Raw genomic sequence first — 12,822 nt, 5'->3', positions numbered from 1 at the left:
TTTAGAAATGTAGCTGTCAGTGATTTGCTGCTTCATTGATTGGGTTGCTGGAACTTGATTAAGTTTCTAGAGGTAAAGTGCATTTACCAAATACTAATTATAAGAATCTGTTCCATAGAGTTGATCTGTGAAATTGTAATGTCACTGTTGTTGGTAGTAATATATTTATTAATCTACTTGAACAACAAATGATAGAAGAACTAGAATATAGGCCTTTAAGTTTTTGTCATTTTTGATTGTAAGTTTCAGGCCTAGGAGCAGTTAGCCCCATGGTATAAACCAGTGCTACTCAAATGACAGGTTCACGGTGAGGTAACACTTGCATCAGAATGTAAATCAGTGCATTGCATCCTTCACATCACAGAAAGTTTTGCTGTATAATAATGTCAGTTGCACCAAACAGTGTTTTTTGTGTCATAATTGGTTTACATTCTGCTTCAAGGTTCTTAGCTCATCTTGGATTGCTGTTGTGACCAGGTCCAGCCCATCTGCAGCTCATACTTGGAGGAGTACTAGTATAAACAGCTCATTTCATAAGTGAATGCTTTATCTGTCTTCTGATTACACTGTTTGGATTGGATTGGTTTTAATGGACCTTGCTGCTGCTGTTGCCTTCCAATGCCCTACAGAGCAGGTAGACCTAATGAAACAAGTAAGGGGTTTGGAGGCCTGGCTGTGCATTTTTTCACCTGAATGGTGGTGGACAAAATAATTTAACGTCTCTGAACCTGTTTCATCCTGTGCAAAACAAGGATGTAATTCCTACGTTCCCATGTTGTGAAGATTGAGTTACGGTTTAAGAAACCACTATAAAAACTCTAAATTGTAGTTACAGTGATATCATCCATACTGACAGTTTTCAAAATTTGACCTCCTTTTCTCTGCCTAATGCCTATTGCTGAGAGTGAGGGAGTTGTTTGTACTAGTAAGAAATATACTTTCTTTAAGAAATTTAAATATTGTTGCTTGATTATTATGAACAGGACCCTGGTTAATAAATAAAATATAATAATTGTTTCTTCACATTTTATACTAATGTTTTGACTCTTATAATAAATGAAAAGAAAAATAGTTCTTTAAGTCTCATAAAAAAAAAAAACAATGATCATCTGCCCTCTTCCTCTGAACCTAGGATTCTTGCTTCTCTAAGACAGTTCTTTTGGTATCTTTAACTCCTTTTTTTTTTCTTTTGGCATTCTCCTCTTATTTCTAAATAACATTTTATGGCATATTCTTAGGTTTTAGTCTTAGCTATTTATCTAATAGGGCTTCCCAGGTGGCTCAGTAGTAAAGAATCCACCTGCTGATGCAGGAGATATGGGTTTAATACCTGAGTGGGGAAGATCCCCTGGATTAGGAAATGGCAACCCACTCCAGTATTCTTGCCTGGAGAATCCCATGCACAGAGGAGCTTGATGGGCTACAGTCCATAGAGTTGCAGAGAGTCGGACACGACTGAAGGACTTAGCACAACACTAAATTTATGGGTAAATCTAAATGAATATTGACTGTATATACCAAGAGCTTTCAGCCTCCTGGGGTCTTTCTGTCTAATGTTAGTATTCTGTGCTTTGCTTTATAGAATTTATTCTTGAACTCGCATAGATTTTTGTTCAATATTTTTAGATTCCAAGGTTCTTGGAACTTGTTAATTTTTTTGTGAGGTTTTTTTTTTTTTCTGGTAAGAAGGGTTAGGAAGAATAAATGAGATAGAGCAAATTTTCATCTAAACCTAGAAATTTTAGAACAACTGCTTATTTTCTATTTTTTGGAAGTGTTATAAATTATTAAATAATTAGGTATTTGACTTCCCGAGAAGTTGTACAGTTGAGAATATGTCTTTACAGATAAGTACAAAGGTTATTTTCTATTTTTATGTTTCAGGGTAATTGTTTCAATGGTAATAATGAGAAATACTACCACCTCTCTGCTTTTAGATTGGAATGTTGCGTCAGCAGGTAGAAAACCATGAAAAGGTCAAGCAAGAGATGGCCATGGAGTATAAGCAGGAGTTAAAGAAACTACATGAAGAAGTAAGATTTTAATTCTATTATATATTGTGTAGTTCTGTCTCTTCAACCTTGAGGATTTTGTTAATGAGCTGGTTTCTACTTTATAAAGTGGATGTATATATTCCATGGAAGATATTGGGGTAGAAATCTTTCTCTATTCTTAAACCCAGAATTTTGCCTTTTATATATTTGATGTTCTCTACAACAGTGATTCTAAAGTATGTTTCTTGGTTGAGTATCTGAAAGAAATAGAGCTATTTTTGTATAATACCATGAAATGCTGATACCAAAAGCTTATGTTAAATGTTTTAATTTTTGAGTTGAGTCAGTAGATTTTAAATAATGGAAGATTTAACGGTTTCAGAAGCATTTGGGGATAGATTAAAAAGGTAAGAAAATTCTACCAGTTAACTGAATTATATTCTTCAGATTGGCAAAAAAATACTTTTTGTTCAATTCCGAAGCATTCCCCTCCTGCATAGTGAATATCAGTGTTCCACTGGGGAATGGTTCAAGAACCACAGGCCTGGAGAAAAGAAAAAGAGTGTTTATTTGCTGCTTTTATTGTGAGGATGGGTTGTGGGGCCCCTAAGTGCAGGGCTATTATATATTATAATAAAAAATTAGACCTTTGTTTTATTTATTTATTAAACTTTTCTCATTTTTTCTTTGACTTTTTTTTTCCTCTGGTGTTTACTTTTTGTATGTAGTTTTAAGTTTTGTGTTTTATCTAATGTGCTCTATTTTCAGGGATGCTAGTTAGCTCTACTTGTGCTTTCATAATGCCAGTTTGTTTTATCAGCACTGTTTACACATTCTTAAATTCTAAGTCTAGAAATAACTGTGTCTACAGTTAGGCAGACTGAAGAGAAGCTATGAAAAGCTCCAGAAAAAACATGTAAGAGACTTCAGAGGAAATGCCAAAAATCACAGGGAAGATCGGTCTGAAATTGAGAGGTTAACTGGAAAAATAGAGGTATGTTCACAGTACTGATTGGCTTGTAGTGATTGTCAGCCTTCATGTAGGAAGACTCTGTTTCTAATAGTGCTATTTCATGAAGCCAATTTCCTCTCACCTGCAGGACTACCACTGAGCTATTTCAAAGGTGGGAGGGTGTCCTGTCGTCATCTGGTTCCCTGTGGTTACTAGCTATCAGTAGTTCTCAAGAGGGTGGTGCCATCCTTTGAGGGCACTGGAAATATTTGAGACACTGTTTTGGTTGTCAGAATGACTGGGAGTGAAACTGATGAGTAGGGCACAGGAACCAGGGACACTAACATGACTGGGCCTATTCCACACAGGAAAGACCTATGGTACCCCAAGTGCCAATACTAAGGAACATTGATAGCAGCTACTGGCTGTCCTCTGTGGGTATTGTCTTTGTTTTATTTATCACCTAACAGAAGGGCTTAGTAAGTGTTAAAGGTATGTGGCTTTTTTGTACACAGTACTTTGCATATCAGATTATTTATTCTTAGTTCCCAGTTAGATATGATAAGTCACTTGCCTCCCTCTGGGCTAACTAACTTTTTGTTAAGTTTGAGTAACTCCATGATTATTGTATATCTTGATTCCCCAGAGGACTTAAGGAAGTTGAGACACCACCACCAAGAACAGCACGGGGCTGTCACTTTCTCCCCCTTGAATCCACCACTCCTCTCCTCTGTCTTTGCTCTTGGTTCTCAGGTGTACCTAAGTGTTAACCAGGGTCCTCTTTAGTCTCCGAGAGATTCTGATCCAGTAGTAAGGCACGTGAGCTAGGACTCTGCATTTTATCTAGCTTCCCCAGCTGATGTTAATTTGAGAAACATTGTTCAGCATCTTTGTATGATTACTTACAGTGTTTCTACTCAGAGTGACCTGTCACCCACTAATACTGTTGTATTATTACTACCTAGAATTTTAATTTCTACTTTTAATATTTTTTTACATCTCAATATATTTCTATGTTTGAAGAGCTTAGAATCAGATTTTGCTTTCTGTCCAGCCTTCTTCACTGGTACCTGGGTTTTTGCACAAAACCCCTCATGTTCTTATTCCCCATTACCGCTTCCAGACCATTCTGTTTTCTTTGTACCTCAGAGTCTCCATCTTTGATTTTCATGTCATCAGCATAAACCACCATCCCTGGTGGCTCAGTGGTGAAGAATCTGCCAGTCAACATAGGAGACTCAGGTTCCATCCCGGGGTTGGGAAGATCCCTTGGAAAAGGAAATGGCAATCCATTCCAGTATTCTTGCCTGGGAAATCCCATGGACAGAGGAGACTGGCAGGCTGCAGTCCTTGGGGTCTCAAGAGTCAGACGCAACATAGTGACTAAACAACAAGAAGAACAATGTACATTCAGGCAAAATTAGTCATCTTCTGCTCCCTGGTTACTCCCCTGGTTGATTGTCATTCTCTCCAACATTCTCTTACCATAATTCTTGAGGATTTTGGTGTCCACGAGGATGATCCTTATAATACTGTGGTCTTTGGTTCATTGATGTTCTTTCCTCCAGAGATATTTTGATCTCCTGTCTGTCTCTTTTCCCTTTTCCCATTGCACTTCCTTAGGTGTTGTCACTAGCAATACTTGCAACCCTCCAAGAATCACATTTTTAAGCATCTCATTCTTTCTGACTACCATCCCCAGCTTTTCAGCTTGCTCCCTCTTATTCCTAATGCTCAATAATCACCTGATTCCCCATTCCTTAAAGTGCTTGGATCCGGCCACTTGTCACTGCTCCATACCTACCTCCTGTCCGCACTTACCATTCCTTTTTTTAAATTTTTTTTTTTTAATTTTTTTTTATAGTTTAGTTTTTTTATTTTTTTAATTTTAAAATCTTTAATTCTTACATGCGTTCCCAAACATGAACCCCCCTCCCACCTCCCTCCCCATAACATCTCTCTGGGTCATCCCCATGCACCAGCCCCAAGCATGCTGTATCCTGCGTCAGACATAGACTGGCGATTCAATTCTTACATGATAGTATACATGTTAGAATGCCATTCTCCCAAATCATCCCACCCTCTCCCTCTCCCTCTGAGTCCAAAAGTCCGTTATACACATCTGTGTCTTTTTTCCTGTCTTGCATACAGGGTCGTCATTGCCATCTTTCTAAATTCCATATGTATGTGTTAGTATACTGTATTGGTGTTTTTCTTTCTGGCTTACTTCACTCTGTATAATCGGCTCCAGTTTCATCCATCTCATCAGAACTGATTCAAATGAATTCTTTTTAACGGCTGAGTAATACTCCCATTGTGTATATGTACCACAGCTTTCTTATCCATTCATCTGCTGATGGACATCTAGGTTGTTTCCATGTCCTGGCTATTATAAACAGTGCTGCGATGAACATTGGGGTACATGTGTCTCTTTCAATTCTGGTTTCCTCGGTGTGTATGCCCAGCAGTGGGATTGCTGGGTCATAAGGTAGTTCTATTTGCAATTTTTTAAGGAATCTCCACACTATTCTCCATAGTAGCTGTACTAGTTTGCATTCCTACCAACAGTGTAGGAGGGTTCCCTTTTCTCCACACCCTCTCCAGCATTTATTGCTTGCAGATTTTTGGATTGCAGCCATTCTGACTGGTGTGAAGTGGTACCTCATTGTGGTTTTGATTTGCATTTCTCTAATAATGAGTGATGTTGAGCATCTTTTCATGTGTTTGTTAGCCATCCATATGTCTTCTTTGGAGAAATGTCTATTTAGTTCTTTGGCCCATTTTTTGATTGGGTCGTTTATTTTTCTGGAATTGAGTTGCATAAGTTGCTTGTATATTTTTGAGATTAGTTGTTTGTCAGTTGCTTCATTTGCTATTATTTTCTCCCATTCAGAAGGCTGTCTTTTCACCTTGCTTATATTTTCCTTTGTTGTGCAGAAGCTTTTAATTTTAATTAGATCCCATTTGTTTATTTTTGCTTTTATTTCCAGAATTCTGGGAGGTGGATCATAGAGGATCCTGCTGTGATTTATGTCTGAGAGTGTTTTGCCTATGTTCTCCTCTAGAAGTTTTATAGTTTCTGATCTTACATTTAGATCTTTAATCCATTTTGAGTTTATTTTTGTGTGCGGTGTTAGAAAGTGATCTAGTTTCATTCTTTTACAAGTGGTTGACCAGTTTTCCCAGCACCACTTGTTAAAGAGATTGTCTTTACTCCATTGTATATTCTTGCCTCCTTTGTCAAAGATAAGGTGTCCATATGTGTGTGGATTTATCTCTGGGCTTTCTATTTTGTTCCATTGATCTATATGTCTGTCTTTGTGCCAGTACCATACTGTCTTGATGACTGTGGCTTTGTAGTAGAGCCTGAAGTCAGGCAAGTTGATTCCTCCAGTTCCATTCTTCTTTCTCAAGATTGCTTTGGCTATTCGAGGTATTTTGTATTTCCATACAAATCTTGAAATTATTTGTTCTAGTTCTGTGAAAAATATGGCTGGTAGCTTGATAGGGATTGCACTGAATTTGTAAATTGCTTTGGGTAGTATACTCATTTTCACTATATTGATTCTTCCGATCCACGAACATGGTGTATTTCTCCATCTATTAGTGTCCTCTTTGATTTCTTTCATCAGTGTTTTATAGTTTTCTATATATAGGTCTTTAGTTTCTTTAGGTAGATGTATTCCTAAGTATTTTATTCTTTTCGTTGCAATGGTGAATGGAATTGTTTCCTTAATTTCTTTTTCTACTTTCTCATTATTCGTGTATAGGAATGCAAGGGATTTCTGTGTGTTGATTTTTATATCCTGCAACTTTACTATATTCATTGATTAGCTCTAGTAATTTTCTGGTGGAGTCTTTAGGGTTTTCCATGTAGAGGATCATGTCGTCTGCAAACAGTGAGAGTTTTACTTCTTCTTTTTCAATTTGGATTCCTTTTATTTCTTTTTCTGCTCTGATTGCTGTGGCCAAAACTTCCAGAACTATGTTGAATAGTAGCGGTGAAAGTGGATACCCTTGTCTTGTTCCTGACTTTAGGGGAAATGCTTTCAATTTTTCACCATTGAGGATAATGTTGGCTGTGGGTTTGTCATATATAGCTTTTATTATGTTGAGGTATGTTCCTTCTATTCCTGCTTTCTGGAGAGTTTTTATCATAAATGGATGTTGAATTTTGTCAAAGGCCTTCTCTGCATCTATTGAGATAATCATATGGTTTTTATTTTTCAATTTGTTAATGTGGTGAATTACATTGATTGATTTGCGGATATTGAAGAATCCTTGCATCCCTGGGATAAAGCGCACTTGGTCATGGTGTATGATCTTTTTAATGTGTTGTTGGATTCTGATTGCTAGAATTTTGTTGAGGATTTTTGCATCTATGTTCATCAGTGATATTGGCCTGTAGTTTTCTTTTTTTGTGACATCTTTGTCAGGTTTTGGTATTAGGGTGATGGTGGCCTCATAGAATGAGTTTGGAAGTTTACCTTCCTCTGCAATTTTCTGGAAGAGTTTGAGTAGGATAGGTGTTAGCTCTTCTCGAAATTTTTGGTAGAATTCAGCTGTGAAGCCCTCTGGACCTGGGCTTTTGTTTGCTGGAAGATTTCTGATTACAGTTTCAATTTCCATGCTTGTGATGGGTCTGTTAAGATTTTGTATTTCTTCCTGGTTCTGCACTTACCATTCCTTACCCAGCTTCTATCCCATGGTTACACTCCTTATATTCCCCTTCTATTCCTGTGCCCTCTCTTTTTTTGTTGTTGTTGCTTTTTAGTGGCTCAGTTGTGTCTGACTCTTTGTGACTCCATGCACTGCAGGGCTTCCCTGTCCTTTACCATCTCCCTGAGTTTGCTCAAACTCATGTCCATTGAGTCAGTGATACCATCCAACCATCTCATCCTCTGTTGCCCCCTTCTCCTATCCTCAGTCTTTCCCAGCGTCAGGGTGTTTTTCCAGTGAATCGGTTCCATCAGGTGACCAAAGTATTGGAGCTTCAGCTTCAGCATTAGTCCTTCCAACACATATTCAGGGTTCATTTCCTTTAGGATTGACTGGTTTGATCTCCTTGCTGTCCAGGAGACTCTCAAGAGTCTTCTCCAGCACCACAGTTCAAAAGCATCAATTCTTTAGTGCTCAACCTTCTTTATGGTTCAGTTCTCACATCCATACACGACTACTATGGAAACCAGAGCTTTGACTGTACGGACCTTTGTTTGCGAAGTAATGTCTCTGATTTTTAATACACTGTCTAGGTTTGTCATAGCTTAGTTAGTCACTTCACTTCAGTCGTGTCTAACTCTTTGCGACCCCATTGACTATGGTCCACCAGGCTTCTCCTCTAACTTTCGTTAAATCCAGCTTTCTCCCCACTGTCTACCTGTCATTTGTGGCAGATCATGGCTGGAGAAAAATGTGATCTTGCTGACCGGCCTCATTTTCAATTTGTATTCACTCACCTCAGATGGGTCCTCATGCTGTCCAGAATCATATTTCTCTTCACTCTCCCCTTATTTTTCCATAATGACTGTTTCGTACTTTCTCTTTTCTTGAATTTTTAACACTTTGCCCCACATCCTCACTTCTGGGTAATGACCTTTATATTTCATTGAGAAAACTCAGGCAATGAAAAGATAATTTTCACAGCTTCCAGCCTTTCTGGCTTCCTATTTGCAACTGTTTCCATATACTTTGCTTTCCTACTGAAGGATCTGTCCATGCTCTCCCTGTTCCCTTTCCACGACACCACTCCAGAAATTCTCCTCCATTCTGCGTCCTTAGGTTCTTTCTCCCTACTGGATATTTTCCACCAACATGCAAATTTTCCCCCTCTTAAATATCCTTTGTTGACCTCTATTTTTGTCCTTTGGATACTGTCTCATTTTTCTCCTTCATTTTATAAAAAATGAAGTTGTTTAACTAAAGTTGTTTAACTAGTCATTTAACTAAATGACTTTAGGTACCTATATTTGTCTCTAGTTCCTTTCCTTCCATTTTTCTTACACTCACTCAGTAAGCCTTTCTGTCCTCTGCAGAAGCTATTGGCATGGAGGTCACCAGTGAATTCGCATTACTGAAGCCTGTGTCCACCCTCATCTTCCATATCCTGTCTGCTGCATTGGACTCAGCTGGATTTGGCCTGGAGAACGATTGTACTTTCCTGGATTTTCTCCTGCCTTGTTTGCCACTCCTTCTCAATTATTTTCTCTCCCCGACCTTTTAGCATTGGAACACCCTACGACTGTGCTGTTGTACTTCTTTTTTCTGTCGAGGCTACTCCCTTGGTGATACTACTCAGTCTCATAGTTTTAAGCACTGTGTATATGTTGGTAATTCCTATATTCCTATATCTAGTCTTGACTTTTGGCTACAGAATAATTTCCAGCTTCCCATTTCACATCTCCATACGTATCTAAAGCTGTCTCAGACTTGACATGTCTAAAATAAAGGCCCTGACTTTCTTCTTCCTCATCTTCCAGCACCATTTCTGTTTTAGTTAATGTAACTCCATTCCTCAGATTGCTGAAGCCCAAAAACCTTGGAGTCACCCACGATTTCTCTTTTCTCAGCAAAACAGCCAGAGTGATTCTGTTTAGTTTAAGTTAAATCATGTTCTCTCCTATACATAAATTTACAGTAGTTTCTCTTAAAAGACAAAGTTATCATAATGACTATAGAGTCTTACTGCCTGTTAACTCTGACCTTTCCCTTCCTTTTTTCCCTTTTACTCACTCCCCCACAGCCACACCAATCTTCTTGCTCATCCTTGAACATGCCAAGATGCTTCCATGTCAAGGCCTGGTACTTCTCAGAATAGTATAACTTCATCTCCATCTCCCTGGTGTTTATTTTCATGTTACTCAGTCTAACCACTCCTTTTGCAAACTGCAACCACCAACTCTGAGTACTCCATGCTCGATTTCCCTCAAAATGGGTACAGTTGGCTCTCTCTATCTATGGGTTCTGCATCCGTGGATTTAACCAACTGTGGATCTAAAATATTCTGGGAAAAGCAAATTCCAGAAAGTTCCAAAAAGCAGACCTTGAATTTGTTATGCACAAGCATTTATATTGTATTTATAGTTATTTACACAGCATTTACATTGTATCAGGCGTTATAAGTAATTAGCAATGATTTCAAGTCTGTGAGAGGATGCACATTAGTTACATGTGAATAACATACCATTTCTTATAAGGGATGTGATCATCTGTGGATTTAGTAACCACAGAGGTCTGGAACCAGTCCTGCACAGATACTGACAGATGACCGTATTGCTATCTAATTACTGTACAATAATGTGTTGCCTGTCTCCCTCCAGTTGAGTGGGGCTAGAATTTTTTTTTGTTTTGTTAAATATTGTATCCCTAGCACTAGAACAGTACCTGGACTATATGTGGTAGAAACAATGAGTAAGCGAATATCAGCTGGTGAACAGTAATTACCTTAAGCTAGCATGCTTCTGGGGTTGAGACTCTTGGAGGACAGTGATAGAAAGGCTGAGTTTCCTTTCCCTTTGATATGCCTCGTTTTCATGAATATTGGGCTCATTTTCTTGATCGTGCAACTTGAAGTTATTATTGATCCATCATTAATTTTGAACTCTTTGGCTTTGGGTTATAGATATCTGTTAAAATTTAATACAGATTTTTTTATTATTCATGTCTTTATAGTTCTGTTGAGATAATAAAAATTTGGATATCAGAGGATACTGTGTTAACTGAATCTGTCTGGTTCCTGAGTTTTAGGCTCTGATGAGAATTGGGCTCCCCAGGGATTTATCTGAACATTTGTTTGAATCTGTTCAGTTCCTGGGTTTGGATATCAAGAATTTGGGTAGTGAGTGATAAGTATAATCGTATTTTGAAATTTTCATTATCTTAACATCAGTTTTCTGAAAAATCACTAAAAATTATAACAACCCTTAGGTGGCAGCAGATCTTTGAAAATCATCTTGAATCCAGTGTTTAGTATCTGTGTTTCGTACTCTTCACCATTAGTGTGTTAAATTTAGAAAGACAGATATCCAGAGGCACAGTATGTAAGGAATTTAGTATTACTCTACAGTTCTATCAGTTAAGTGAGTAATGGGGCTCCTGCTGTGGAGAAAGGTGCATGTGTACCCAGGGACCTGGGGAAAAATTAAAGTAAATCTGGAAGGTGGTGACAGCAAGGGGAAGCACTTAGAAGTTAAGTACCTTAATTGCCTCTTCAGGAATTTCGTCAGAAATCACTGGACTGGGAGAAGCAGCGCTTGATTTATCAGCAACAGGTGTCTTCTCTGGAGGCACAAAGAAAGGCTCTAGCTGAACAATCAGAGATAATTCAGGTAAGTTTAAGACATCTTTGGAATAATGAGAGGCGGAGAGGTTTCAGTTAAATTTGAACCAGCTTAAAAAATGCAGCGCCGTGTGCTCACTGTGCTCACCCCATCCTCACGCCCACTGCTCTTTGCTTGCTGCTTTCCTTCACTGGTTCCTTCCTCCCCCACTCGGGCTCACTCTTGTTCTCTCAGTCTGTCACTGAGTTGCATTCTCCTGCTCACTCCACGCTTTCATTTCACTCTCCCTTCCTTTCTCTTTCTACCTCTGCTCTCCATCTCCCTTTCCATTTCTTTCTGGCTCTGACTTATTCTGGCTGTTTCTTGCTCTTGTCTTGGCCCCTCTTCTGTCTGTGTCTTGTTCCATCTCTGATAGCTGGGCGTGCCTTAGCTGAGGTTCTCAGCCAGGGAGCTTCGGCCAGTCAGCCTGTTTGAACACAAATGCTGAAAGATTTACGCTAACAAAAAGCAGTATCTTTGTGGGAACAGAAACACTTTTTACAACATTACTAGAAACTTTTTTAATGAAGAACTGATGGCTTAAGCAAAACAAAAAATTAGCTACCTAATTTAGGAATTTTCTTCTTGGAACATATTCAGTTTGTTTGCTTTTTCAATTAAAAACCAAGATCAAAAGGGAAGTGAACATAGAAGGTAATGAATATTTATGACCATGGGGTTAGAGAGAGTCAGATATGACTTAGTGACTGAACAACAACAACAGCAATGTGCTAGACACTGTCTCAATGCTTCTTCTAAGTGTAGTTATCTAGAATATGTAATTATATGTTGTCTGTTTAATATCATGATAATTTGTCAAGGTTGGTAGAAATCTCAGTTTTATACAAGAGGGAATTACCAGAGAAATTAAGAAGAGCTAGAGGGACGAATTAAAAAAGGTAAAAAACAATCTGCATTATTTGCTGCTCCAAGTCTTAGTAATACGTTGGCTTTTAATCATCTACCCTGAAATATCAGTGGGCTAATAAACTGCCATGAATGGCTCTGCTGCTAGTGACTCCACTCAGAATGGCGCAAGGGGCCCACAGCAATCTAAAGGATCAAAATTATTTACTAGGCTGCAGCAAGCTGTGCAGCCAGCGTGGGCCAATAAAACCCTGGAAGTGTAGACCAGAGTTTTCTTTATTTTTACCTGAATGCTAAAGCACTGTACAAACATAAATAGCTATAAGATATTATAGGCTTCAGATTGGCAAAAAAGAAAGCTGAGTCCTAGTTTTTAAGTTCTCAATTATTCTTCTATGTAGTATGCTTATTGTTGATTGTAGATCCTTTTTTTAATTTGCTATTGTGATTACTGAACATAATTAAAGCTTCATTGTTAGAAAAAATGAGATTTTTATTTACCATAATTCAGCTAGAGCTAGAGTAAGAAGCCTTTAAAAAGCCAACATTTGTTTTCTGTATTTGAGCTCTTCTGATAGTTTTGTTCAAACTAAAACTGCTCTGATTAAGGAAAAACTGTTACTTTTATGTCTTTCTCCCTTAGCAGTACTCGCTGGTCCTCATTTTAAAAAAAGTTCTTAAAAGAAATTTCTGT

General features: G+C 38.2%; 1 protein-coding gene across 5 annotated transcripts in view; it reads left to right on the top strand.

Moving 5' to 3' along the window:
- Window positions 1–12,822, top strand: part of CEP63 (centrosomal protein 63) — an 84,163-nt gene that overhangs the window by 28,500 nt on the left and 42,841 nt on the right. For all 5 annotated transcript variants that reach the window (XM_018050943.1, XM_018050951.1, XM_018050960.1 and 2 more), the window contains exons 4-6: window positions 1,938–2,033; window positions 2,866–2,988; window positions 11,157–11,270. In XM_018050943.1, coding sequence (XP_017906432.1) covers window positions 1,938–2,033; window positions 2,866–2,988; window positions 11,157–11,270 — 333 coding nt within the window. The remainder of the gene's footprint in view (window positions 1–1,937; window positions 2,034–2,865; window positions 2,989–11,156; window positions 11,271–12,822) is intronic.

This window comes from Capra hircus, chromosome 1, assembly GCF_001704415.2.
Source record: "Capra hircus breed San Clemente chromosome 1, ASM170441v1, whole genome shotgun sequence".
NCBI lineage: Eukaryota > Metazoa > Chordata > Mammalia > Artiodactyla > Bovidae > Capra > Capra hircus.
The sequence above is the reverse complement of the archived record's forward strand: the minus strand, read 5'-3'. Positions and strand labels throughout refer to the sequence as shown.